This window comes from Bufo bufo, chromosome 6 (assembly GCF_905171765.1).
Source record: "Bufo bufo chromosome 6, aBufBuf1.1, whole genome shotgun sequence".
Classification (NCBI taxonomy): Eukaryota; Metazoa; Chordata; class Amphibia; order Anura; family Bufonidae; genus Bufo; species Bufo bufo.
In genome coordinates, this window is record NC_053394.1 from 270,349,938 (window position 1) to 270,376,881 (window position 26,944).

Sequence of the window (26,944 nt, forward strand, 5' to 3'; positions counted from 1 at the left end):
TCCATTTGGTGTTTCCCTCCAGGAACATCAACCCTGCTACCTATCTTTGTGTCATCAGCAAAAAGACAAACCTTACCATCGAGGCCTTTTGCAATATCACTTATGAAGATATTAAACAAAATTGGTCCCAGTACAGATCCCTGTGGAACCCCACTGGTAACATGACCTTGTTTTGAATGTTCTCCATTGACTACCACCCTCTGTTGTCTGTCACTCAGCCACTGCCTAATCCACTCAACAATATAGGAGTCCATGCTCAATGACTGCAGTTTATTGATAAGTCTTCTATGTGGGACAGTGTCAAAAGCCTTACTAAAATCTAGATATGCGATGTCTACTGCACCTCCACCGTCTATTATTTTAGTCACCCAGTCAAAAAAATCTATAAGATTTGTTTGACATGATCTCCCTGAAGTAAACCCATGAATGGTCGCGTACACACACACACAGGGGGAGGGAAGTGACCACTGCGCTCCACCCTCACCCCTGGCCCTGCCTACTTGCCTCGTGAGTTCTAATGACAGGGGACAACTGGACGGCAATCCCTAACTTGGAATAAGTGCAGGGATGACAGACAGACAAACAACAGGACGTGAACGGACCGAGTCAATACCAGGAAAGCTACAAAGTACAAATGGAGTAAGCAGAGAATTGTCAGGAGAAGCCGGGGTCATAAATACCAGGAGAGCAGCAAAGTACACAAGGAGCAGGCAGAGGATCGTCAGGAATTCAGCAGGAGGTAAGTACGCCAGGAAAGACCAAATCACAGGTGGAACCTAAATTAACAGGCAACCTGTGGCCAGCAGGCTGCCTGTATTTATAGTGGGGAGTGAGGGTCATGTGACGTGGCCAGCGTCACATGACCGACAGACCAACCAGTCGAGCACTGAGTGATCAGCTCGGCGCTCAAGGCAGACTTAGGAGCAGGGAGCCGCCCTGGGAATGAGGTCAAACACAGATCCTCATTCCCAAAGCTAAGCAACAGTTCTGCGGGCAATGGGGGACCGAGTGCACCTTCGGAACCCCGTTACAGACAGAGTCTGTAAATGGCAGCAGTATAATGAGGCCACCGAGTGGCAAGGTGACATAGTGTGGATATGGCAGCAGCAGCAGCAGGATCCCACAGAGTGGCAAGGTGACATAGTGTGGAGATGGCAGTAGCAGCAGCATGAGGAGACCACAGAGTGGCAAGTTGACATGGTGTGGAGATTGCAGCAGAAGCAGGATAACACAGAGTGGCAAGGTGACATAGTGTGGAGATGGCAGCAGTAGCAGCAGGATCCCCCAGAGTGGCAAGGTGACATATCGTAGTGTTGAGATGGCAGTAGCAGCAGCAGCATCAGGGAGATACCATAGAGTGGCAAGGTGACATAGTGTGGAGATGGCGGCAGCAGCATGAGGAGACCACAGAGTGGCAAGTTCACATAGTGTGGAGATGGCAGCAGCAGCAGGATAACACAGAGTGGCAAGGTGACATAGTGTGGAGATGGCAACAGTAGCAGCAGGATCCCCCAGAGTGGCAAGGTGACATATTGTAGTGTTGAGATGGCAGCAGCATCAGGGGGATACCATAGAGTGGCAAGGTGACATAGTGTGAAGATGGTGGCAGCAGCAGGAGGAGACCACAGATGGCAAGGTGACATAGTGTGGAAATGGCGGCAGCAGCAGGAGGAGACCACAGAGTGGCAAGGTGACATAGTGTGGAGATGGCAGCAGCAGGAGGAGACCACAGAGTGGCAAGGTGACAGAGTGTGGAGATGGCAGCAGCATCAGAAGGGTACCATAGAGTGGCAAGGTGACAGTGTGGAGATGGCAGCAGGAGGAGACCACAGAGTGGCAAGGTGACATAGTGTGGAGATGGCAGCAGCAGCAGGAGGAGAGCACAGAGTGGCAAGGTGACATAGTGTGGAGATGGCGGCAGCAGCAGGAGGAGACCACAGAGTGGCAAGGTGACATGGTGTGGAGATGGCAGCAGCAGGAGGAGACCACAGAGTGGCAAGGTGACAGCGTGTGGAGATGGCAGCAGCATCAGGAGGGTACCATAGAGTGGCAAGGTGACAGTGTGGAGATGGCGGCAGCAGGAGGAGACCACAGAGTGGCAAGGTGACATAGTGTGGAGATGGCAGCAGGAGGAGACCACAGAGTGGCAAGGTGACATAGTGTGGAGATGGCAGCAGCAGGAGGAGACCACAAAGTGGCAAGGTGACAGAGTGTGGAGATAGCAGCAGGAGGAGACCACAGAGTGGCAAGGTGACATGGTGTGGAGATTGCAGCAGCAGGAGGAGACCACAGAGTGTCAAGGTGACATAGTGTGGAGATGGCGGCAGCAGCAGGAGGAGACCACAGAGTGGCAAGGTGACATAGTGTGGAAATGGCAGCAGCAGGAGGAGACCACAGAGTGGCAAGGTGACATAGTTTGGAGATGGCAGCAGCAGCTGCATCAGGAGACCAGAAAGTAACCCGGTAACAGAGTGGGGCAGTGGGTGGCAATACCAGTACATGCTGACGAAGGTGGGTGAAATATGGAGCACTTGGCATCAGATGTGTGGCATCAGGCGGGTTGCAGCATCAAATTAGTAGCTGAGGCAGGTAGTCAGAAGAAACCGGTGTAGTCTGATGCATCAGGAATTGGTGGTTGGAAATCCTGGCTAATCCATGCCTGATTCATCTTGACAAAGGTCAGTCTCTCTACATTTTTGGGTGGACAGGCGAGTTCTACTTGGGGTAACTATGGCCCCGCCGCACTAAACACCTGCTCTGTTGCCACACTACTGGCCGGGCAGGACAGCTTTTCTAGGGCAAACTCTGCTAGTTGCGGCCACAAATCCAGTTTGGCTACCCAGTAGTCCAGCGGATCTTCAATGTGGGGTGGCAGGGTGCTGTCCAAGTATGCCACCACCTGCTGGTTCAGGTCCTGCTACAGGTCTACCTGCTGCTGCTGGTGAGTAGTTTCTTCACTATGCGGGTGAAGAAAGCTACTCATCAGCGACTCTAGAATCAGGCTGCTGCTGATGGAGTTGGTACAGCTCCTGCCACCCCACCCCTCCCAAGCAGCCATGGCAGTGGAACGTGAGCGCAGAGGGCCCCCTTCCCCGGTCAGACCTGCGAGAGGATGAATGATGGGGCCGATAGGCAGCAGCCAACTGACTACATAGGATGTCTCTGTAGTAGTTTAGTTTGTCCTCCCTCTCGGTGGGTGTAAGAAAGGCCCCCATTCTGGACTGGTAGCGAGGGTCCAACAAGGTGGAGAGGAGGAAGTCATCCCTCTGCCGAATGGTGACAATTCGGCTGTCACTACGCAAGCGAGCTAGCATCCAAGGGGCCATTTGTGCAAGTGACTCGGAAGGACTCCCTGTCTCCATCTCTACTGCATACTGCCATGGTGTGTCCGGATCCTCTGTCTCGTCTTCCTCATCGTCCTGTAGCTCCACTGGCTGCTCCTGCTACTCCTGTCCTGTCAGCTGAGTAGAAAAACACACATTTGGCTACACATTGTCTGTGTTCCAATGTCCTCCTCCCCCTCCTCCAGTTCAGCCCCCCCAGGGCTCATGTGGCCATGAGATCGAGGTGGCATATCTCCTGTCCCCTGACCAGCCATTGTTACCACATCTGTTCCAGGACATGAAGCAGTGGAATGATGACATTCATCCCGTAGTCCTGGCGACTGACAAATAATGTGGCGTTCTCAAAGGGCCTGAGCAAATGGCAGGTGTCATGCAAGAGCTGCCAGTGGCTGACATTGAAGTTACACAGGGGAGTACTCCTATCCGCTTGCATCATCAAGAAATCGTTGATGGCCTTTCTCTGTTCTTATAGTCGGTCCAACATATGGAGGGTGGATTTCCAACGGATGGAAACCTCGCAGATCAGCCTATTTTGGGGATGCCGTTCTGCCACTGCAACTCAAGGAGGGTGTACTTTGCGGTGTACGAGTGGCTAAAGTGCATGCAAAGTTTTCTGGCTATTTTTAGGATATCTTGCAGATGGGTGGAAGACTTCAGGAACCACTTGACAACCAAATTGAACACGTGTGCCATGCAGGGCGCATGGCTCAGCCTTCCTTGACGCAGTGCCGACACAATGTTCTTTCCGTTGTAGGTCACCATAGTTTCGATATTGAGTTGTCGGGGAGAAAACCAGGATTTGATTTCTTGATGCATCAAATGGAGCAGTTCCTCCCCTGTGTGACTCCGTTTGCCAATGCAAACCAGGTGCAGAACAGTGTGACACCGCCGAGCCCTGCACATGTGGTATGCTTGAGGGGCACTGTGACTTGTCCCTGCAGTGGAGGCTGAGGACATGGTGGAGGATGAGGAGGCAGAGATGGACATTGTCGCAGGACCAACGGCGTGACAACGTGGAGGAGGAAGCGTCATGACCTGTACAAGTTGCTGGTGTGGCTGTGCAGGAAGAACATTAACCCAGTGGGCCGTAAAGGACATGTATTGTCCCTGACCGTAGTTACAGCTCCACACGTCGGCGCTGCTGTGCACTTTGGCAGACATCGACAGGCTCAAGGACTGGCCCAGTTTCTGTTCTACATGTGTGTGCAGGGCTGGTACTGCCTTTTTCGCAAAGAAATTATGGCTTGGGACTCTCCACTTCGGCTTGGCACAAGCCATCAGTTTACTGAAAGGTGCAGAGTACACCACCTGGAAAGGGAGGGACTGAAGCACCAGCAACTTGGACAGGAGCACGTTCAGCTTCTGTGCCATTGGATGCGTGCACGCATACTGTTGTCTCTTGGCAATCGCTTTGGTGATCGATTGCTGACAGAATGACTTACGAGGAGTAGGAGCAGGAGCATCTGGACCAGCAGAAGATGGGATTAAGGCCTCTTTCACACGGGCGTCATATTTTTGGCCCGGATGAGAGGCGGGTGCGTTGCGGGAAAATGCGCGATTTTTCCGCGCGAGTGCAAAACATTGTAATGCGTTTTGCACGCGCGTGAGAAAAATCAGCATGTTTGGTACCCAAACCCGAACTTCTTCACAGAAGTTCGGGTTTGGGATCGGGGTTGTGTAGATTGTATTATTTTCCCTTATAACATGGTTATAAGGGAAAATAACAGCATTCTGAATACAGAATGCATAGTACAATAGTGCTGGAGGGGTTAAAAAATAAATAAAATTTAACTCACCTTAATCTACTTGCGCAGCCCGGCATCTCTTCTATTCTTCTTTGCTGATTGCAGGAAAAGGACCTGTGGTGACGTTACTCCGGTCATCACATGGTCCATCACATGATCTTTTACCATGGTGATGGATCATGTGATGGATCATGTGATGACTGGAGTGACATCACCACAGGTCCTTTTCCTGCAATCAGCAAAGAAGGAGACAGAAGAGAAGCCGGGCTGCGCGAGCAAGTGGATTAAGGTGAGTTAAATTATTTTTTATTTTTTTTAACCCCTCCAGCACTATTGTACTATGCATTCTGCATTCAGAATGCTATTATTTTCCCTTATAACCATGTTATAAGGGAAAATAATAAAATGATCGGGTCCCCATCCCGATGGTCTGCTAGCAACCGTGAGTGAAAATCGCAACGCATCCGCACTTGGTTGCGGATGCTTGCGATTTTCCCGCAGCCCCATTCACTTCTATGGGGCCTGCGTTGCGTGGAAATCGCACAATATAGAGCATGCTGCGAATTCCACACAACGCAGAAGTGATGCGTGAAAATCAACGCTCATGTGCACAGCCCCATAGAAATGAATGGGTCCGGATTCAGTTCGGGTGCAATGCGTTCACCTCACGCATTGCACCCGCGCGGAATACTCGTGTGAAAGGGGCCTAATAGTCAGCTCCCTTCGGCTAAGGTGGTGGAGCCTTGACTGGCTGAAACTGGGTGTGTGCCACTGGGTGATGCAGCGGTTGCTGTGGCAGGCTGGACCACCACATCGGAGCCATGGTTCTCCCATGCAACTGTATGGCGATGCTGCATAGGTTGAAGCAGGGCCGTAGTGCCAACCATGGCACCCTGGCCATGCTTCATCTTCTGCCCACAGATGCGACATATGGCCACGTTCACCTCTTCTGGCGCTTTGAAAATAAACTGCCACACCGCCGAGTTGGTGATTTGACCCCCAACAGTCCGCACTGACTGATTGCTAACGTCGCTGCCTCCGTGAACTCCTGCACCACTACTTCCCGGGCAGGTAGGCTGCTGCGAAGCAGGTGATCTACCCCGGGCACATTTGGCTCCCGACCTCCCACTGCTGCCAGCCTGCTGACTCCCAGCCATGCTACCACCTTGCTGGCTCTGCCGCTGCCTCATGGGCAAGCTGCCACCCTCTTCTCCTGATGATGATAAAGCCCCTTCTGCACCCGGCTCTCAAGTGCGATCGACTTCATCATCATCGATTAGTGTCTGCACATCACCTATGTCCTCCTCAACAGCCTCTGAGTCAGGAGCCTGAAAACTCGCAGCACAAGCTCCCGTGCCACTCTCCTCATCACTACTGTGAATCTGAGCCTACAGCATATACACTGCTCAAAAAAATAAAGGGAACACAAAAATAACACATCCTAGATCTGAATTAATTAAATATTCTTCTGAAATACTTTGTTCTTTACATAGTTGAATGTGCTGACAACAAAATCACACAAAAATTAAAAATGGAAATCAAATTTTTCAACCCATGGAGGTCTGGATTTGGAGTCACACTCAAAATTAAAGTGGAAAAATACACTACAGGCTGATCCAACTTTGATGTAATGTCCTTAAAACAAGTCAAAATGAGGCTCAGTAGTGTGTGTGGCCTCCACTTGCCTGTATGACCTCCCTACAACGCCTGTGCATGCTCCTGATGAGGTGGCAAACGGTCTCCTGAGGGATCTCCTCCCAGACCTGGACTAAAGCATCTGCCAACTCCTGGACAGTCTGCGGTGCAACGTAACGTTGGTGGATAGAGCGAGACATGATGTCCCAGATGTGCTCAATTGGATTCAGGTCTGGGGAACGGGCGGGCCAGTCCATAGCATCAATGCCTTCGTCTTGCAGGAACTGCTGACACACTTCAGCCACATAAGGTCTAGCATTGTCTTGCATTAGGAGGAACCCAGGGCCAACCGCACCAGCATATGGTCTCACAAGGGGTCTGAGGATCTCATCTCGGTACCTAATGGCAGTCAGGCTACCTCTGGTGAGCACATGGAGGGCTGTGCGGACCTCCAAAGAAATGCCACCCCACACCATTACTGACCCAATGCCAAACCGGTCATGCTGGAGGATGTTGCAGGCAGCAGAACGTTCTCCACGGCGTCTCCAGACTCTGTCACGTCTGTCACATGTGCTCAGTGTGAACCTGCTTTCATCTGTGAAGAGCACAGGGCGCCAGTGGCGAATTTGCCAATCTTGGTGTTCTCTGGCAAATGCCAAACGTCCTGCACGGTGTTGAGCTGTAAGCACAGCCCCCACCTGTGGACGTCGGGCCCTCATATCACCCTCATGGAGTCTGTTTCTGACCGTTTGAGCAGACACATGCACATTTGTGGCCTGCTGGAGGTCATTTTGCAGGGCTCTGGCAGTGCTCCTCCTGTTCCTCCTTGCACAAGGGCGGAGGTAGCGGTCCTGCTGCTGGGTTGTTGCCCTCCTACAGCCTCCGCCACGTCTCCTGATGTACTGGCCTGTCTCCTGGTAGCGCCTCCATGCTCTGGACACTACTCTGACAGACACAGCAAACCTTCTTGCCACAGCTCGCATTGATGTGCCATCCTGGATAAGCTGCACTACCTGAGACACTTGTGTGGGTTGTAGACTCCGTCTCATGCTACCACTAGAGTGAAAGCACCGCCAGCATTCAAAAGTGACCAAAACATCAGCCAGGAAGCATAGGAACTGAGAAGTGGTCTGTGATCACCACCTGCAGAACCACTTCTTTATTGGGGGTGTCTTGCTAATTGCCTATAATTTCCACCTGTTGTCTATCCCATTTTCACAACAGCATGTGAAATTGATTGTCACTCAGTGTTGCTTCCTAAGTGGACAGTTTGATTTCACAGAAGTGTGATTGACTTGGAGTTACATTGTGTTGTTTAAGTGTTCCCTTTATTTTTTTGAGCAGTGTACTACTTCTCGCGATGAGGGAACAGAAAAGGACAGAGGCAGGTTGAGGACAGGTGAGGGCACAGGGCCTGCTCCCTGGCCATGCCAACTAAGGGTTGTGTCTGACGAAACCACTGACTGCTGGCTGGGGGTGTCTGATGTCACTTGGGATGATGTGGATGACAGAGCTAATCAATCAAGAACCGCTGGGTTCCTGGTCAAAACACGACTGCTAGATGACACCGGAAGCTCAGGCCTCTTGCTGCGACTACAGCTGCCACAACCCTTTACTCTGCTGCGACCTCTGCTTGCTCCAGAAACATTCAGGCCTCTGCCACTCCTCTGTGTATGGCCTGGCACTTCTCTGCCTGACATACTTGTAGCTGAACCAAACAAATGAAACGGAAATTAAAACACCCTTAAAAGCGACTAATATATTGTTCTTTTTGTACTGAAATAGGCCACTAAATTATTTCTGCGCAAATAACAGCAAATGTGAACTGAGTATATATTTCTCGTAATGTACTGAATTAGGTCACTAAATTATTTCTGTGCAAATAACACCAAATGTGAACGGTGTGTATTTTTCTCTTTTTCTATGGAAATATGAAAAAAAAACGCTTTTAGCGCAAATAACACCAAATGTGAACAGCGTCTATTTTCTCGTATTGTACTGAACTGACAATAAATGGTTTTACAGCAAATAACAGCAAATGTGAACAGCGTCTATTTTTCTCGTACTGAACCATAATAGGGCACTAAAAGCTTTTACCATATATAGCTGCAGAAGTGAACAGAGTATATATTTCTCTTTTTCCACAGATATAAGCCACTAAAGGCTTTTCAACATAATACATGCACCCCTACAACAAATTGCTGGAATGACAGAGCTGTATAATGGCTCAATCTTTCTCTGCACTTGTGAATCCTATTTTTTTCCCAGTGATGTTTTCTGTATGACTCCTTAGCCCCTGCAACGTCTGTCCCTGCACTAAGATGATGTGAAATGATTCCTTTCTATCCTTATCCTCCACTTATAAAAAGCTTTTTTTTTTCACAATGAGGTTTTCTTTTACTCTCCCTAGCGCCTGCATAACCGTCCGTCCCTGAACAAAGTACGATGGTGAATGGCAGAATCTAAGATGGCCGCCGTATTTATTGGGCTGTGACATCACTGGGCTGGATGGCTGCTGATTGGCTGCATGCATGGCATTATGGGTCATCCCGCCTTCCCAGAGTTCCTTGCCCAATGTCCTCACACGTGTAGCCGACATTTTAGCCACCATGTTAGGAAAAATTGTGATTCGTTACCACGAGGCGAGAAGAAATACGCATTCATTCAGAATCAAATTTTTCCTGAAATTCGGAACGAATTCGACCTCGTCAGCTTCGATTCGCTCATCTCTAATCATGATTTATAATGCTATGTGCCTCTGCTTGACTTTACTTGTACAGCAGGAGTCAGCAACCTCTGCCACTCCAGCTGTTGTAAATACCAATAAAGAACTATTGAAACAGAAACTGGAATTCCCAGCATGCTCCATTCATGCTTACACATGGAAACAGCCCTAAGGGTAGGATCACATCTGTAGCACAAACTATGGTAGTCTGTTCTGTAAGAGGAAAAGACTACCGGGATCTAACAGGGATAATGGAATCCAATCGCTCTCCGGCATAAATGCCAGCTTTCGCCCGGACAAATGACGCTGTAGTATTTGTCCGACCAAAGGCTGGCATTTATGCAGGAAAGCCTCAAGATCCCATTATAGTCCAGATATGCCAGAAACCGTAAAATCCACTAGTCTGTTCCTCTGGCACTTTGTGCGCAATGTGAACACAACCTAAGCTCCAATATGAATAGCGCCACCGTGTAACAAACAGCTTGTCCTAATACATGTCTTTCCTGTATTTTCACTCACACATTTGTCACCACCCAAACGTTTTCCCTGCCATTACTACACCATAAAAGACATATCAGAAAATAATTACCGAAACGCTCTGTGCGGATCCGGCCTCCGATTCTCCCAGTAGCCTCTAGGACTTTTATATTTTGGAAGCCATGTTTGTGCAGCTTCTCTGCTGCTGCAATACCAGAGATTCCCGCACCGATAATGACCACGACTGGACCCTGAGGACCCAAAGGTTTCAGTTCTTCCGAGTCAGTAGAGCCGTGCTTGGTATCGGACAGTGCCACAAGCGGCAGGATGGCAAGGAGGAGGAGTCTGGTAGCCAGCCCCGTCTGCATGTTGATGACCATTCTTGTTCTTCCTTGAAAGTGGCGACCAAAGTAGAAGATGCAGGGGAGATGTGCAGAGTGTCCCTGCTTGCTTTATCTCACATTTATGTCTGGGTTCTGGAAGCAATTATGTTTCCACATCTGCACAATGTATAAAAAACGTACACTTTTTACTGGACAGATTCCTGCTTCATTATGATTTTGGAGTCTTCTGCAGCAGCCACGTCCCTAAGGGGCCCCACACACATACATTTGGTCTTTTTTTTTAACTGCATGTGGTTTATTTATTCAGCTGGTTTCTCACATATAGGTTTTTTTGAGCCAAAGCTAGAAGTGGATTCAGCAGGAAAGAGTATAAGCCATTTCTCTATAATTCTCATTCCCTTCTAACCCACGTCTGTCTTTGACTCAAACAATTGCACCAAACACTGTCACAAAAAGCGTTTGTGTGAACCCACTCCTAGGCTCCATTCACACGTCCGCAGTGTTTGCAAATTGCGGATCCGCAAAACACCGGGCCGGCACCCAGTAGAAATGCCTATTTTTGTCCGTAGCTGCGGACAAGAATAGGACATGTTCTTTTTTTTTGCGGAGCCGCGGATCTGAAGTTCGGGGCTATGGACCGGAAATGCGAATGCGGACAACACACTGTCCGCATCTTTTCCGTCCCCATTGAAAATTAATGGGTTCGCACCAGTTCCACATAATTGCGGAACGGATTCGGACCCAAAGTGCAGACGTGTGAATGGACCCTAAGGCTACTTTCGCACTTGCGTTGTTAATTCCGGTATTGAGATCCGGCAGAGGATCTCAATGCGGGAATTAAACGGATCTGTTTGATATTGCACATCAGGATGCATCCGTTCCGTTAGGATGCGGCTGTGTGAAATCAAAATGGAAAAAAACGGATCCGCCACTAAATACATTGAAAGTCAATGGGTGATGGTTCCTGTTTTTTAGGCTCCTGCTTTCAGTACCAGATCAAATTGCTGACGGAACAGAAGACATCCTGATAAATCCTGAATGATGGATTTCTATCCATTCAGAATGCATGAGGACTAAGCGGAAACGTTTTTTTTCCGGTATTGAGATCCTTTACCGGATCTCAATATCGGAAAACAACAACACAAGTGTGAAAGTAGCCTAGGCTATGTTTACACAGTGGACTTTGACACATATTTTGGCTGTGGTTTCAATGCTGTGGACCTGCTCAGAGTGTAGCACCACTGAATATAGCTGAACCTTGAATGGACACCTCTTGTGGGCTTTCAGCAGTATTCGTCTGGACAGTCTGCCAAGAAAAAACATGTCCTCTCTTGGCACCATCGCTAGAGATAAGCACATTTTTCAAAAATTCGATTTAGACGGTTTGCCGAATTTCCCAAAAAGATTCGATTCGATCCGAATTTATTCATGACAAATCGCGTTAAAAGACAGCCTGTATATTGGTGTAGAACACTGTGCATTGCAGAAGCATGCATAGGGAGTCCGCTGTGGTAGTGAAACAGTACTGTGAGTCAGTATGACACGCAGATTACAGGCGTCACTCTTAGATTCAGTTCACACTTCACTTATTTGGTCAGTTACGGGGTCAAAACTTACAGGTCAATGTTAGCGGCAGGTATAAGGAACAGTGGACCAGGATTCTACTGTAAAGTGAAAGAGCACACTCGTTTTACACCGTCGTCAGCTGATTCCACATAGATTTCTATAGAACCTATTCTGTTACACGCTGATACAAGTAGTGTCCCCCTGACAGAGTGGAGAAGGTGTCAGCAGTAAGTTTGTGTTGACATCACTGTTTATTTTGCCCTTCTTCTCATCCGTCATAAGAACAACCCCCAAAAACGAATACTGTTTTTTGAGCATCCACCTTCACATGGTCAGCATTTGCTCAGTAATCCATCAATATTGCTAAGGCAAAAAAACAAAAAACAAAACAGGAGTGCATCCAAAACAGAGATGACACGTGATTGGAAAGTTTGCATGTCTTCTGTGTTTTGTACCTACCCCTGCTTTTGGCTTCCAAATCATGAGCAAATCCTGATGCAAAATAGGGACCAAATCCATATGATACAGGCCTTACGGCTGCTCCAAAGACAGGATCCATTGTGTTTCTCATTTTTCTGTCCTTCTGACAAATCAGAAAAAGGGTAAATTAAATAGTCAACAAGGTTAAACAGGGACAATAGCGGCCCCGTGAGAGTGGTGAGGTGGCAACCACATGAGGAGTCATTAATGGTGAGGAGAAGAGAGAGATAGGCGGCACTGCCAGACGTCACAATATATGTGTATGTACCCGGTCCTAAACTACCTGTCCCTTTAAAACGTCAACGGTGGTGCACAGCCTCAACAGCAAATAATATGACTATGAGAAGGGTAATAGAATAGGCGGCACTCACCAGCGTAAAGAAGACGATCCTTTATTAGTACAAAAGATAAAATCTTTGGGCTGGAGCATGTGGTGTGAAATAACACAGGTGAGCACCACATGCTCCAGCCCGAAGATTTTACCTTTTGTACTAATAAAGGATTGTCTTATTTACGCTGGTGAGTGCCGCCTATTCTATTACCCTTCTCATAGTCACATGAGGAGTCAACACAGTGGTCCAGTGACAGAGTGGTGAGGTGGCAAAAGCATCAGGAGTCAACACAGTGGCCCAGTGACAGAGTGGTGAAGTGGTAACAGCATGAGGTGTCCACACAATGGCCCAGTGACAGAGTGGTGAAGTGGTAACAGCATGAGGTGTCCACACAGTGGCCCAGTCACAGAGTGGTGAAGTGGTAACAGCATGAGGTGTCCACACAGTGGCCCAGTCACAGAGTGGTGAAGTGGTAACAGCATGAGGTGTCCACACAGTGGCCCAGTGACAGAGTGGTGAAGTGGTAACAGCATGAGGTGTCCACATAGTGGCCCAGTGACAGAGTGGTGAAGTGGTAACAGCATGAGGTGTTCACACAGTGGCCCAGTCACAGAGTGGTGAAGTGGTAACAGCATGAGGTGTCCACACAGTGGCCCAGTCACAGAGTAGGGAGGTGGGGGGGCAAAAGAAGTGGCAGTAACTGCACAAGATGGTGGGTGGCAGTAGGATCACCTGGCAGCAGGTGTGTAGCATCAGGCGGGTGACAGCATCAGAATAATGGCTGAAGCAGGTGACCAGAAGAAATGGGTCTCTTTTGACAAAGTTTGGGTGTGGCACCCAGAATGATGTAGTCTGATGCATCAGGTAATGGTGTGTGGAAATCCTGGTTGATCCACACCTGATTCATCTTCACAAAGGTCAGTATCTCCACATTTTAGGTGGAAAGGCAAGTTCTCCTTGGGGTAACTATGCCCCCTGCCACACTAAACACCTGTTCTGATGCCACACTACTGGCTGGACAGGAAAGCTTGTCCAGGGCACAGTTGCGGCCACAAATCAAGTTTGGCTGCCCAGTAGTCCAGGGGATCTTTGATGCAGGGTGGCAGTGTGCAGTCCAAGTATGCCCCCACCTGCTGGTTCAGGTTTTGCCTCATGTCTTGCTGCTGCTGGTGAATAGTTTCTTCACTATACGGGTGAAGAAAGCTACCCATCAGTGATTCTAGACTCAGGCTGCTGCTGATGGAGCTGGTACTGCTCCTGCCACCCCACTCCTCCCCAGCAGCCATGGCAGTGGAACGTGAGTGCAGAGGGCCCGGTCAGACCTGTGAGAGGATGGACGATGGGGCCAGGCTCGGACTGACCCACCGGGGAACCGGGTAAACCCTCGGTGGGCCCCTGGCATTTTCATTCATAATGATTAGTGAGTGCGGCAGGCAGCTGTCCAGCTTCCAGCTGGCCAGCACCGCTGCCTGCCACTTCAATGAGCAGGATTCCTCAGACTTGTCATATTAGTGGGCGTGGCGAGATGACTGATCCAGGCCATGATCATTCACCTCGCCACTTCACTTGCCATAGCCGCCGCCCGCCAGTGCCCAGCGCCTCCTCTCCAGATCGCTCCCCGCAGCGCTGCTCTTGGGCCCCGCCTCCTCATACATGACGTGCCTGCGCTGCGCTCTCCGTACAGAGCATCCCTACGCAGCGCAGGCACGCAGCCAGTAAGGTTTCCCGCCGCGCCTTGGAGACTCTGCAGAGCGCAGTGGCGGGTTTATAGTGTGCCGCGGGTGCTCAGTTAGCTGCCTCCTGCCTGTGAGCAAGAAAGAGGCAGTGGACGTCACGCTCTCTGTCTCAGGCTAGTCCAGATAGGTAATACCATATTCCAGTAATAACTGTTAAAATACTATTAAAAAAATATTATTCACATTTTATTGCCTTCCCCCCCTTGGAAAGTACAACTCCCAGCATGCCTTGTCAGATGCAAACCTTCAGGACGTGCTGGGAGTTGTAGTTTTGCTTTCTGCAACTTGCTGTCATTTTATGTTGCAATTATGATGCGGGAACAGGTCTTGCATTCTCACCCGCTGTCCGCACTATCAATTGCCAGTACCAAAATTACTGTATACAAGCAAATAAGGGTGGGTTTACACTTGCGTTCTGGCTTTCCATTATAGGCTCCATTTATAACTAAATACCCAGACAGAATGAAAAACGGAAACCTTTAAGAGGCATTCCATTTTGATACGTCACAATAGAAGTCTATGGGCAATTATAATGGATCCGTCTGGTCTGGTTTCCGTTATGCAAGACGGAAAACAAAGTACTGTCGCCAGGATCCGTTATGATTGCCCATAGACTTCTACTATGACGGATCAAAACAGAATGCCTCTTAAAGGTTTCCGTTTTGCATTCCGTCTGTGCGTTCCATTATAATCAGAACCTATAGCAGAATGCCAGAACGCAAGTGTGAACCCACCCTTAACCTGTTTAGGACATAGGGCGTACCGGTACGCCCTGATGTCCCGGTCCTTAAGGACACAGGGCGTACCGGTACGTCCTATGTATTTCCGATCACCGCCGCTCGGCGGGCGGTGATCGGAACCCGGTGCCTGCTGAAATCAATCAGCAGGCACCCAGGGTCAATGACCAGGGGGTCCTGTGACCCCCCCATATAGGCGATCGCTGCAAACCGCAGGTCAATTCAGACCTGCGGTTTGCAGCGCTTTCGGGAGGTTTCTGATCCCTGTGACCACGGGGATCAGAAACTTCAAAATTCCTTTATTTTATGTTTAACCTTCCCCCCTGCAGCCCTCTGTGTTATGTGCCGGCGGGCGTAGCGGGGTTAGGCGTGCCGTTGCGGGAGGGCCGCATGATCATCAGGGCGGTGCTGGGGGGCGGGCAGGTGCGCAATCATCCGCCCGCCCCCTCTCTCTGGATGGCCGAGTGGTTTGCAGAGTGTCAGCACCATGGTGCTGATCAAAGGCTGTCCATGGTGCTGATTAGACTTCTGCTAAAGGCAGAAGTCTAATCAGACTTTGTAAAGTGAAAATACAGTACAGTACACTATATAGTGTACTGTACTGTATTATACAGACATCAGACCCACTGGATCTTCAAGAACCAAGTGGGTCTGGGTCAAAAAAAAAAGTGAAAAAAAATAAAATAAAAAATAACACATTTATCACTGATTAAAAATGAAAAAAAAAAAAAAATTCCCTACACATATTTTATATCACCGCATCCGTAATGACCTGATCTATAAAACGGTCATGTTACTTTCCCCGCACGGTGAACGCCATAAAAAATAAAAATAAAAACTATGATGAAATTGAAATTTTGCCCACCTTACTTCCCAAAAAAGGTAATAAAAGTGATCAAAAAAGTCGTATGTACGCCAAAATGGTACAAATTAAACCGTCACCTCATCCCGCAAAAAATGAGCACCTACATGAGACAATGGCCCAAAAAAAAAAAACTATGACTCTCAGACTAAAACATGATTTTTTTGTTTCAAAAATGCTTTTTTATGTTAAACGTAAAAAAAAGTAGACATATTAGGTATCGCCGCGTCCGTAAGAATCTGCTCTATAAAAATACCACATGACCTAAACCCTGAGGTCAAGACCGTAAAAAAAAAAAAAAACGGTGTCAAAAAAGCCATTTTTTGGCACCTTACATTACAAAAAGTGTAATAGCAAGCGATCAAAAAGTCGTATGCCCCCCAAAAAAGTGCCAATCTAACAGTCATCTCATTCCACAAAAATGATACCTTACCTAAGACAATCGCCCAAAAACTGAAAAAACTATGGCTCTCAGACTATGGAGACACTAAAACATGATTTTTTTTTTGTTTCAAAAATGAAATCATTGTGTAAAACTTACATAAATAAAAAATAAATTATACATATTAGGTATCACCGTGTCCGTGGCAACCTGCTCTATACAAATACTACATGATCTAACCTGTCAGATGAATGTTGTAAATAACAACAACAAAAAACTGAGCCAAAACAGCTATTTCTTGTTACCTTGCATCACAAAAAGTGTAATATAGAGCAACCAAAAATCATATGTATCCTAAACTAGTACTAACAAAACTGCCACCCTATCCCGTAGTTTCTAAAATGGGGTCACTTTTTTGGAGTTTCTACTCTAGGGGTGCATCAGGGGGGCTTCAAATGGGACATGGTGTAAATAAACCAGTCCAGCAAAACCTGCCTTCCAAATACCATACGGCGCACCTTTCCCTCTACGTCGTACTGTGTGCCAATACAGTATTTTACGGCCACATATGAGGTGTTTCTGCAAACTACAGAATCGGGGCAATAAATATAGCATTTTTGTGGCTGTTAACCCTTGCTTTATTACTGGAAAAAATGGATTTAAATGGAAATTTTGCCCAAAAATTTAAATACTCAAATTTAATCTCCATTTGCCATTAACTCTTGTGGAACACCTAAAGGGTTAACGACGTTTGTAAAATCAGTTTTGAATACCTTGAGGGGTGTAGTTTATAGAATGGGGTAATTTTTGGGGTGGTTTCTATTATGTAAGCCTCACAAAGTGACTTCAGACCTGAAGTGGTCCCTAAAAATTGGGCTTTTGAAAAATTATGAAAAATTTCAAGATTTGCTTCTAAAGTTCTAAACATTGTAACGTCCCCAAAAACTAAAATATCATTCCCAAAATGATCCAAACATGAAGTAGACATATGGGGAATGTAAAGTAATAACTATTTTTGGAGGTATTACTATGTATTATAGAAGTAGAGAAATTGAAACTTGGAAATTTGCAATTTTTTGGTAAATTTGGTATTTTTTTAATAAATAAAAAAAATGACATTTTTTTACTCCATTTTACCAGTGTTATGAAGTACAATATGTGACGAAAAAACAATCTCAGAATGGCCTGGATAAGTCAAAGCGTTTTAAAGTTATCAGCACTTAAAGTGACACTGGTCAGATTTGCAAAAAATTGCCTGGTCCTTAAGGTGAAATATGGCCGAGTCCTTAAGGGGTTAAAAGGTTTCTGTCACCACAATTATCCCTATTACACTGGCTGACATTATCAATATGCAAATGTTCTTCTCCACCTGCCGGTGTTCTAACGAATTTCCCTACCCGATAAATTTCCCTACCCTCGTCACCTCCTGTTGTGCCGCGGCCGCACCGGACATGGCGTTCCCAGCTTTGGAAGGAGGTGTGCCGCGCTGCGCAGGCACACAACGACGGTAGGGAAACTTCTGCAGCGGTTCGAGGGTAGGGAAAAATGATGGACAAGTGCGCACGCGCGGCTAATTACTCCCGTCGGGATACACCCCACGTGCGCATCAGCGGGCAGGGAGATCTCTTCAACCGAACATCCATCCGATCACCGCGCCTGCGTAGTGTGGGGGGTAGGGAGATCTGATGGACATTTGTTCTGTTAAATCTCCCTACCCCTCACTGCGCACGCGCTGTGTCTGATCCTGCATGTCCATTTTACGTTCCCCGCAATGTTTATATGCACCACAGCATGGGCATAGTCAAGTGCTCTGCTTCTGCCAATGACATGCAATGACATGCTGCTTGTGGCCATGTCACTGCTGAAGCCAGTCATTGGCTGCTGCAGAGCATACTACTATGGCCACACTGTGCCAGATGTAAACACAGCGCAGAACAGAACATGGATATGCAGACGGCAGTGTGGAGAACCAAAGTGGTGGGGAGCAGGTAAGCATGAATCATCTGTTTAGAGAGGCAGGCTGCGGGCACTTGCCAAAAATCTTTTTTTCCCAGAGAATCCCTATATAGGCCACATCTTTAACAGTTGTAAAATAAAGTAATGCAGAACAGTTTCCTATTTACAATTAATGAAATGATAGTATTAAGCATTCTTATATCTAGGACTAACGGGAATGCTGTGTAATGTGAACAGCAAAGTGACTTCACCAGAGCACGTGTTCTTCCTGCGCAGACCTGAGAATACTGCATAGACCGCCGGATCAGTTGATAGCCAGTTATACAGTGATACAGGGTAGGTGTAATCTAGTATTGACAGTTAGCTTTTGGTTTTAATGATAGAAACTTGACACATAAATAGAAAATGAAACTGAGTATATATTTATTTTTCCACAGATATAAGCCAACAGATATGAACGCATTGCACCCGCACTAAATCCAGACCCATTCATTTCTATGGGGCTGTGCACATGAGCGGTGATTTTCACGCATCACTCTGAAAATCGCAGCATGCTCCTCTTTGTGCGTTTTCCACGCAACGCAGGCCCCATAGAAGTGAATGGGGCTGCGTTAAAATCGCATAGTATCTGCAAGCAAGTTTGGATGCGGTGCGATTTTCACACACGGTTGCTAGGAGACGATCAGGATGGAGACCCGATCATTATTATTTTCCCTTATAACATGGTTATAAAGGAAAATAATAGCATTCTTAATACAGAATGCATAGTACAATAGGGCTGGAGGGGTTAAAAAAAAAATATTATTATTTAACTCACCTTAATCCACTTGATCGCGCAGCCCGGCTTCTCTTCTGTCTTCATCTTTGCTGTGCACAGGAAAAGGACTTTTGGTGACGTCACTGCGCTCATCACATGGTCCGCCACATGATCCATCACCATGGTAAAAGATCATGTGATGGACCATGTGATGAGCGCAGTGACGTCATCAAAGGTCCTATTACTCAAAGAAGAAGACAGAAGAGAAGCCGGCTGCGCGAACAAGTGGATTAAGGTGAGTTAAATTATTTTTTATTTTTTTTTAACCCCTCCAGCACTATTGTACTAAGCATTCTTTATTAAGAATGCTATTATTTTTCCTTCTAACCATGTTATAAGGGAAAGTAATACAATCTGCAGAAGTTCAGGTTTGGGTACCAAACATGCAGATTTTTCTCACGCGCGTGCAAAACGCATCACAATGTTTTGCACTTGCGCGGAAAACTCGCGCATTTTCCCGTGACGCACCCGCATCTTATCCGGGCCAAAAACATGACGCCCGTGTGAAAGAGGCCTAAGAGAGTTCTGAAAAGAGCAGAGCAAATATGCATGTTGGGATTTGTAGTTTCACAATGGCTGGAGTGCCGGAGGTTGCCTACCCCTGTTCTACAGGATCATAGTGACAGCCTCATGTCTGTATGACCCTGTAGAAATACAGTAAGGTCATGCAGAGGCACACAGCATTATAAATCATGATAATGCCCTGCTCTCCTGCAAGACGAGCAGTGTCCAGAACAGAGGATCACACTTACACATGGAGCGGGATTCCTACAATACATTTGCTTGTGTGAAACAGCCCTAAGGGTAGGATCACATCTGTAGCACAAACTATGGTAGTCTGTTCTGTAAGAGGAAAAGACTACCGGGATCTAATAGGGATAATGGAATCCAATCGCTCTCCGGCATAAATGCCAGCTTTCGCCCGGACAAATGACGCTGTAGTATTTGTCCGACTGGCATTTATGCAGGAAAGCTTCAAGGTCCCATTATAGTCCAGATATGCAAGAAACCGTAAAATCCACTAGTCTGTTCCACTGCCACTTTGTGCGCAATGTGAACACAACCTAAGCTCCAATATGAACAGCGCCACCATGTAACAAACAGCTTGTCTTAATACATGTCTTTCCTGTATTTTCACTCACACGTTTATCACCATCCAAGCGTTTTCCCTGCCATTACTACACCATAAAAGACATATCAGAAAAGAATTACCGAAACGCTCTGTGCGGATCCGGCCTCCGGTTCTCCCAGTAGCCTCTAGGACTTTTATATTTTGGAAGCCATGTTTGTGCAGCTTCTCTGCTGCTGCAATACCAGAGATTCCAGCACCGATAATGACCACGACTGGACCCTGAGGACCCAAGGGTTCTGGTTCTTCCGAGTCAGTAGAGCCGTGCTTGGTATCGGACAGTGCCACAAGCGGCAGGATGGCAAGGAGGAGGAGTCTGGTAGCCAGCCCCGTCTGCATGTTGATGACCATTCTTGTTCTTCCTTGAAAGTGGCGACCAAAGTAGAAGATGCAGGGGAGATGTGCAGAGTGTCCCTGCTTGCTTTATCTCACATTTCTGTCTGGGTTCTGGAAGCAGTTATGTTTCCACATCTGCACAATGTATAAAAAACGTACACTTTTTACTGGACAGATTCCTGCTTCATTATGATTTTGGAGTCTTCTGCAGCAGCCACGTCCCTAAGGGGCCCCACACACATACATTTGGTCTTTTTTTTAACTGCATGTGGTTTATTTATTCAGCTGGTTTCTCACATATAGGTTTTTTTGAGCCAAAGCTAGAAGTGGATTCAGCAGGAAAGAGTATAGGCCATTTCTTTATAATTCTCATTCCCTTCTAACCCACGTCTGTCTATGACTCAAAAAATTGCACCAAACACTGTCACAAAAAGCTTTTGTGTGAACCCACTCTTAGGCTCCATTCACACGTCCGCACTGTTTTGCGGATCCGCAAAGCACCAGGCCAGTACCCCAATAGAAATGCCTATTCTTGTCCGCAGCTGCGGACAAGAATAGGACATGTTCTATTTTTTTGCGGAGTCGCGGACTGGAAATGTGGATGCGGATAGCACACTGTGTGCTGTCTGCATCTTTTCCGTCCCCATTGAAAATGAATGGGTCCGCACCCGTTCCGCATAATTGCGGAACGGATCCGGAGCAAAAGTGCGGACGTGTGAATGGACCCTAAGGCTACTTTCACACTTGCGTTGTTAATTCCGGTATTGAAATCCGGCAGAGGATCTCAATACGGGAATTAAACGCATCTGTTTTGATATTGCACATCAGGATGCATCCGTTCCGTTAGGGTGCGGTTGTGTGAAATCAAAACGGAAAAAACGGGTCCGCCACTAAATACATTGAAAGTCAATGGGTGACGGATCCAGTTTTTTAGGCTCCTGCATTGAGTACCAGATCAGTTTTTTCAGCGCTGACCGTGGCATAGAAGGGGTAATCTGCCGGCATTGGTTTTTACAGCGAATCCGGTAGATACAGCAGGGGCCTGGCTATCAGGGATTGCCTGGCCCCTGCAGTGATCGGGCGCTCACCGACTATTACATCATATGTCGGGAAAGGGTTAATGGGGAGGGACGGCATTTATGTAGTTTCGAGCAAAGCTGGAGCCAGAGAGATCTGGCAGGCTGTTCCCCGATCTCCCAAACACTAGTGTGTAAAAACAACCACAAAAGTCATCAAAAGCACCATAAAAAATGTGTGAACCAAAACTAAAGTAACCCTCCAGCTCCAGTGTAAAGAGGGCAGGGATTAGCCATCAAATGAACAGCACATGGGGAGATGTAACCAGACTAGTCCCCACCACAGCTACTTCCCTGCTACTTCTCCGGCAGCTAGCCAAGATCGCCCACACCCTCCATACAACCCCCACCCACTTGGTCATATAACTAATATAATAACCAGCAGGGTTGGGTTTTTTATTGATTCTACGGTTGCCTTATTCACAACCTGCAAGTCACTTTGCGTCCCTGTTCATTTCTGTGGCTGCACTCAGGTTCTTTATTGTGTGATAGCTGATGTGCCGAGGATCGCCATGTAACCCCATCCTACACACATGAACATTGCACCAAACTGCAGACGTCCCAACCTGCAAAAACTCATTTCAGGGAGGTTTTCTTTTTTTTTCTTTCACAATCTTTTTATTACATTTTCCAAACATATGCAGAACATAACATATAACAAGGTTACTGTGCTGATGCAGCAGCTGTAACAGTTAAAGGCGAGTATAAGGGTACATTCACACGTCCGTAATTTGGGTCCGCATTCGTTCCGCAATTTGCGGACCCATTCACTTTCAATGGGGCTGGAACGGATGCAAATCCACATTTCCTGGATCCGCATCCGCATTTTCAGGATCCACATCCGTTTTTTCGGGATCAGTTTTTTCGGGATCCGCAATTTCGTTCCTGAAAAAAATAGAACATGTCCTATTCTTGTCCGCAATTGTCCTCGTAGCAGTCTGTCTCAATAAATTTGTTAATTTTGCAAGACATCAGATTCACAAGAGTTTTGTGAGACAGCTGACTTCTGAATTCCGTCTTAATGTGACGCACAATGCTGAATGCCCTTTCCACATCACAATTAGAATTTGGCAGCACCAAAAGCAACTTCATCAGCTGGCAGAGCTCTTTAAACCTCAACTGCCCTGTGCTCACAGATTTTACTTTGGACAAAATTCATCTACTGGTAAACTTTTGTAGTTTGGCACCAGTCCCTCAAGATTTGTTGAGACATAATCCAGGACTTCCACGTGGAGCTGTTCTCTGGCATCTGCCTTGATCACATTTGGAAATCTCTCTGCCAAAATCAAAATCTGCTCTGGTTTCACCTCATCTTGGTTTTCCATATTAACCACTGACAGATTCTTCAAGACTTGGTCTCCCATTGGGAACTTCTCCAAGATTTTTTTAATGCTCCTGACATAGAATGCTCTGACATCTTTAAAGGACTGCTTTGTCTTGTAAGGGGGCATCTCTTGTCCTTCCTCACTTAGCAACTGCATCGTGGCCAGGTACCCAACAAATAGCTCTTCATCTGAAAGGTAAATTTCAGTGTTGCTTACATCTATTTCCCGAAGCTTGTTTTCTCTCAATACCTTCGACTTAATAAATCTGCTTGCCCTGTCAAGCAGGAGCTCTTGTACGCTCTGATTCAACTTGAAGAGGATAGGTGCCTTATTTTGAAATATCAAATTGAATTTGTCAAAGCACTGTGTGAGATTATGTAAAAAGCATGCATATAGTTTCATTTGGGGATCTTTCAGCCTTTTCAGAATATTAGATGACTTCAGAATCTCACTTTTTGATTCAAAATATGATAGAAAAGCTGGCCATTGGTGGAGAAGATGGTCCAAACCTTTTCCTAAAGAAAGCCAGCGTGTAGGACAATGCTTTTGTACTCTCTGCTGGGCAACATTGCAGAACTCTTGAAACTGTTTTAGGTCTTCTCTTCTCTTAGAACTTTTCTCAAAGTAGTAATAGATGTCAATGAGCAGTTCTTCAGGTGACATTCAAAGCTCCTTAGCCGCAGTTTTGGCACAAATGTTGACCAGGTGCCTTGGACAGCCAACACTGTAAATATGAGGGGCCTGTGCTTTCACTCTTGACAATACAGAGTTGTTTTTGCCAATCATAACATTGCAGTTATCACTGCTAAATCCTACACAATTAGACCATTCAAGGCCTTTGTCATGCATGGATGATGCAATGGAGTTGAATATATTTGCAGCTGTGGCATCATTGCACACTGGCATGTCTACAAATCCAACTGTTACCTTATCCTGTGTTTCATGGTAGTACCTGACTAAAATGGCACATTCTTTCTCACACATGATATCATTGCTTTCGTCAACCAAAATACTATATGGTCTTTTTTCTATCCTAATCAACTTGTACAGTTCCTCTGAACATTCTGGTTCCAGTGCCATGTTCACGATAGCTGCTGTCTTTGTTGATGAACAGGCATAGTTTTTTGCTATTTCTGAATCAGGAAACATTTTCCTGAATAGCTTGCCTGTGTGCTTACACACCTGGAATGGCAGGTTATGCTCAACAACGAAAGATGTAAAGTATACCTCAGCTCTAGTGACCTTCTCTGTCTTCTCTGGTTTTCTGCTGAAAAGAACTGTGAAATACTTTGAGCAGCCTTCCCTGTGCTTAGCCTTCCTAATATGCAGAAGTCCCTAAAAGAAATAAAAGCATAAGGTGTACCCTTTTTATATTGTGTTATGTAATGGACTTTTTGGGGGTATTGAATTTTGTCACAGTTTCACGGACGCACACAATTTTTAACCTGTGCATGTTGGGTATATATTTACTCATTATAACCTCATCTTTTATATCTTGTAAAAACAATTGGTATTTTATTGTGCGTTGGGCACTACATTTAACTTAAAGGGGTTCTGCACTTTTATTTAACTCCCTATCTGCACACTTTGCTCTATGGTGTGGAGGACTGGGCTCATTACCCTGACCCAAATTATCATATTTATGTATATGATTAAAGGGATTCTGTCACCACCTATAAGCCCTGCGAGCTAAACATATGCTCATGTCCAGGGTAGCATTCTGATTTCTAAGGTGGCCTTATAAAAGCTATTTGTGGCTTTATTCTGTGGAAAAACAGGTTTTAGTAACCTGTCAATCATTGAATTAAGGTGCCCAAGCAGGGGAGGTCTGTGGATGCATGGTGCCCTACCGCACGCATTGCCGTTCGTGCCCAGCGCCGCCTTCTACTCCTCAGTGCCGCCTCTCCCTCCCTCTCGCTCAGCCTGATGCGCCGTTGCGGACTGCTGGCATCGGCTTCTTCTTGCACTGTGCGCACGCGCTGAGAAGGGGAAAATTGCTACAGGTTGCCGGAAAGGTTTACTGCGAGTAAACCTTTCCGGGATATATTGTTTCACATACGGGCGTCAGGGAGCCGCTATCTAATAGCGGGAGACTCCCTGAATGTCCAGGAGACTTGAGATCCCTGAAACTGAACTGTATTGTGCACTGCCATACATCAATGTTGTAGGCTAGGGATCAACAATGTTTGGCACTCCAGCTGTTGTGAAACTACAACTCCCAGCATGCACACTTGGCTGTTCTTGTAACTCCTGTACAAGGGAAAGGAGGATTCTGGGAGTTATAGTTTCAGAACAGCTGGAGTGCTGGAGGTTGCTGATTCCTGTAGGCCATCAATACTGATCAAGGGGGTCTGGACTCCAGGTCCCCCACCAGTCATCACAGTGAGAGAGCTCCACGTTCCTGGATGTCATACACCTAGTTTTATGTTCACACAGACATAATGGCTTCCCAATATGATGGCTGGTCCGAGCACTGCATCCTTTCCCGCTTAACTACTTCCAGCATGTTAACTACACATATGGTGCAGCGGGAAGTGAGTTCTGATGCTTTTCAGTGATGGATTAACCCCTCACATTCCACGGTCAATGCTGCCCGCTGTATCTGTGGGGTTTGCAGAGGGTAGTGGCTCCCTCTCTGACCCCATTGACCCCCAGCACTGTGATGAAAAGGGGCCAATGGCTGCTATGGCAACTTCAGGCCTTGCAATAGCTTTGGGCCCCGCCAGCTATGGAGGCCTGTGAGGCCCAGCCCTCAGGCTGGGTCTCATAGGTTAACTGTCAGTGTAAAACTGACAGTTCAATGCAGTACAATACAGCATGCACTGTACTGCATTAAAACAGGGATTAAACCCAGAAAATTTGAAGTCCCATAGTGGGACAAAAAAAAAAAATTGAAAAAAAAAAATAAAAACAGCAAAAAGAGTGAACAAAATTTGCCCTTTCCCCTTGTTATGTAACATGAATTCCAAAGATTTCAGAATGAATAAATGTACGTATGCTAAGTGTGATTAAATATACTATAATACAAACAAATCACATACTGAATAGTACAAAATCTATACATCACTAACCTAAATGGGGTGGAGATTCCATCAGTCATGCTCTAACACATGGCTGTATGCCAAGTTATAACACACTCCAGGCTGTACAAGAGATAGGGCAAATCAATATTTACATCCTACCTAGAATGAAGTCTTCAATGCAGTCTCCCAAATGAATGTGAGCCACAGAGTTTAAACCTGTTAGCTCCTCCTTCATTGTGCCATTGTGCAGCATGCATGTTTCTGAGATCACTCAGGAATGTGGTCTTATCAGCACAATGGGGGATGGGTACAACATTAGAAGGCACATCATTACACAGAATGGTAATAAGAAAAGGGAACATAATTAAAGGGACAGAACCAACCAGTACTTAAAAAATATCCTTACAATATACCCCTCATCAAGTACAATTTTAATAAATGCACATATTAGGTATATTCGCGTCCGTAACAACCAGCAAATAAAAACTTTGTCAGAAAATGGCTGTACTGGTCCGCAGAGGCTGTTCAAAAGCAACATGGCACCTGTAAACCAATTGTTGCCCTGCAAAGCCAGAAGGTGGTCTTTACCTTCTGAACCCTTCACTTCTGGAGGATTTCATTTATTATTTTGCCTCAGAGACTCAGTCAGCACAAGATGCGTAAATCACCACATTTGGCCTCAAATGATCATGGTGCTCTTATACTCCTGAGCCCTGTGGTATGTCCAGGCAAAAGATTAGGGCCCCATGTAGGGTGTTTCTAAAACCAGTAAGCACCGTATAATAATAAGCAGGGGGTATATAGAAATCATTAGGCCCCATAGCAAAAATCTGAATTGGGCCCAAAATGCCCTGCTCACGGCCCCTCCTACTACCTAACGCACTACCTGCCTGGCTCCTCCCTGCCCTCCTCTTTAC

The 26,944-nt window shown here is 46.6% G+C and overlaps 1 protein-coding gene across 2 annotated transcripts in view; it reads right to left on the reverse strand.

Moving 5' to 3' along the window:
• LOC121003238 (peroxisomal N(1)-acetyl-spermine/spermidine oxidase-like) overlaps positions 1–26,944 on the reverse strand; it is a 130,199-nt gene that overhangs the window by 88,803 nt on the left and 14,452 nt on the right. Inside the window, exon 2 of one of the 2 annotated variants that reach the window (XM_040434907.1) lies at positions 20,351–20,738. The exons of the other annotated variant lie outside the window; for it this stretch is intronic. Coding sequence (XP_040290841.1) covers positions 20,351–20,618 — 268 coding nt within the window. The 5' untranslated portion in view covers positions 20,619–20,738. The remainder of the gene's footprint in view (positions 1–20,350; positions 20,739–26,944) is intronic. 2 annotated transcript variants of the gene reach the window in all.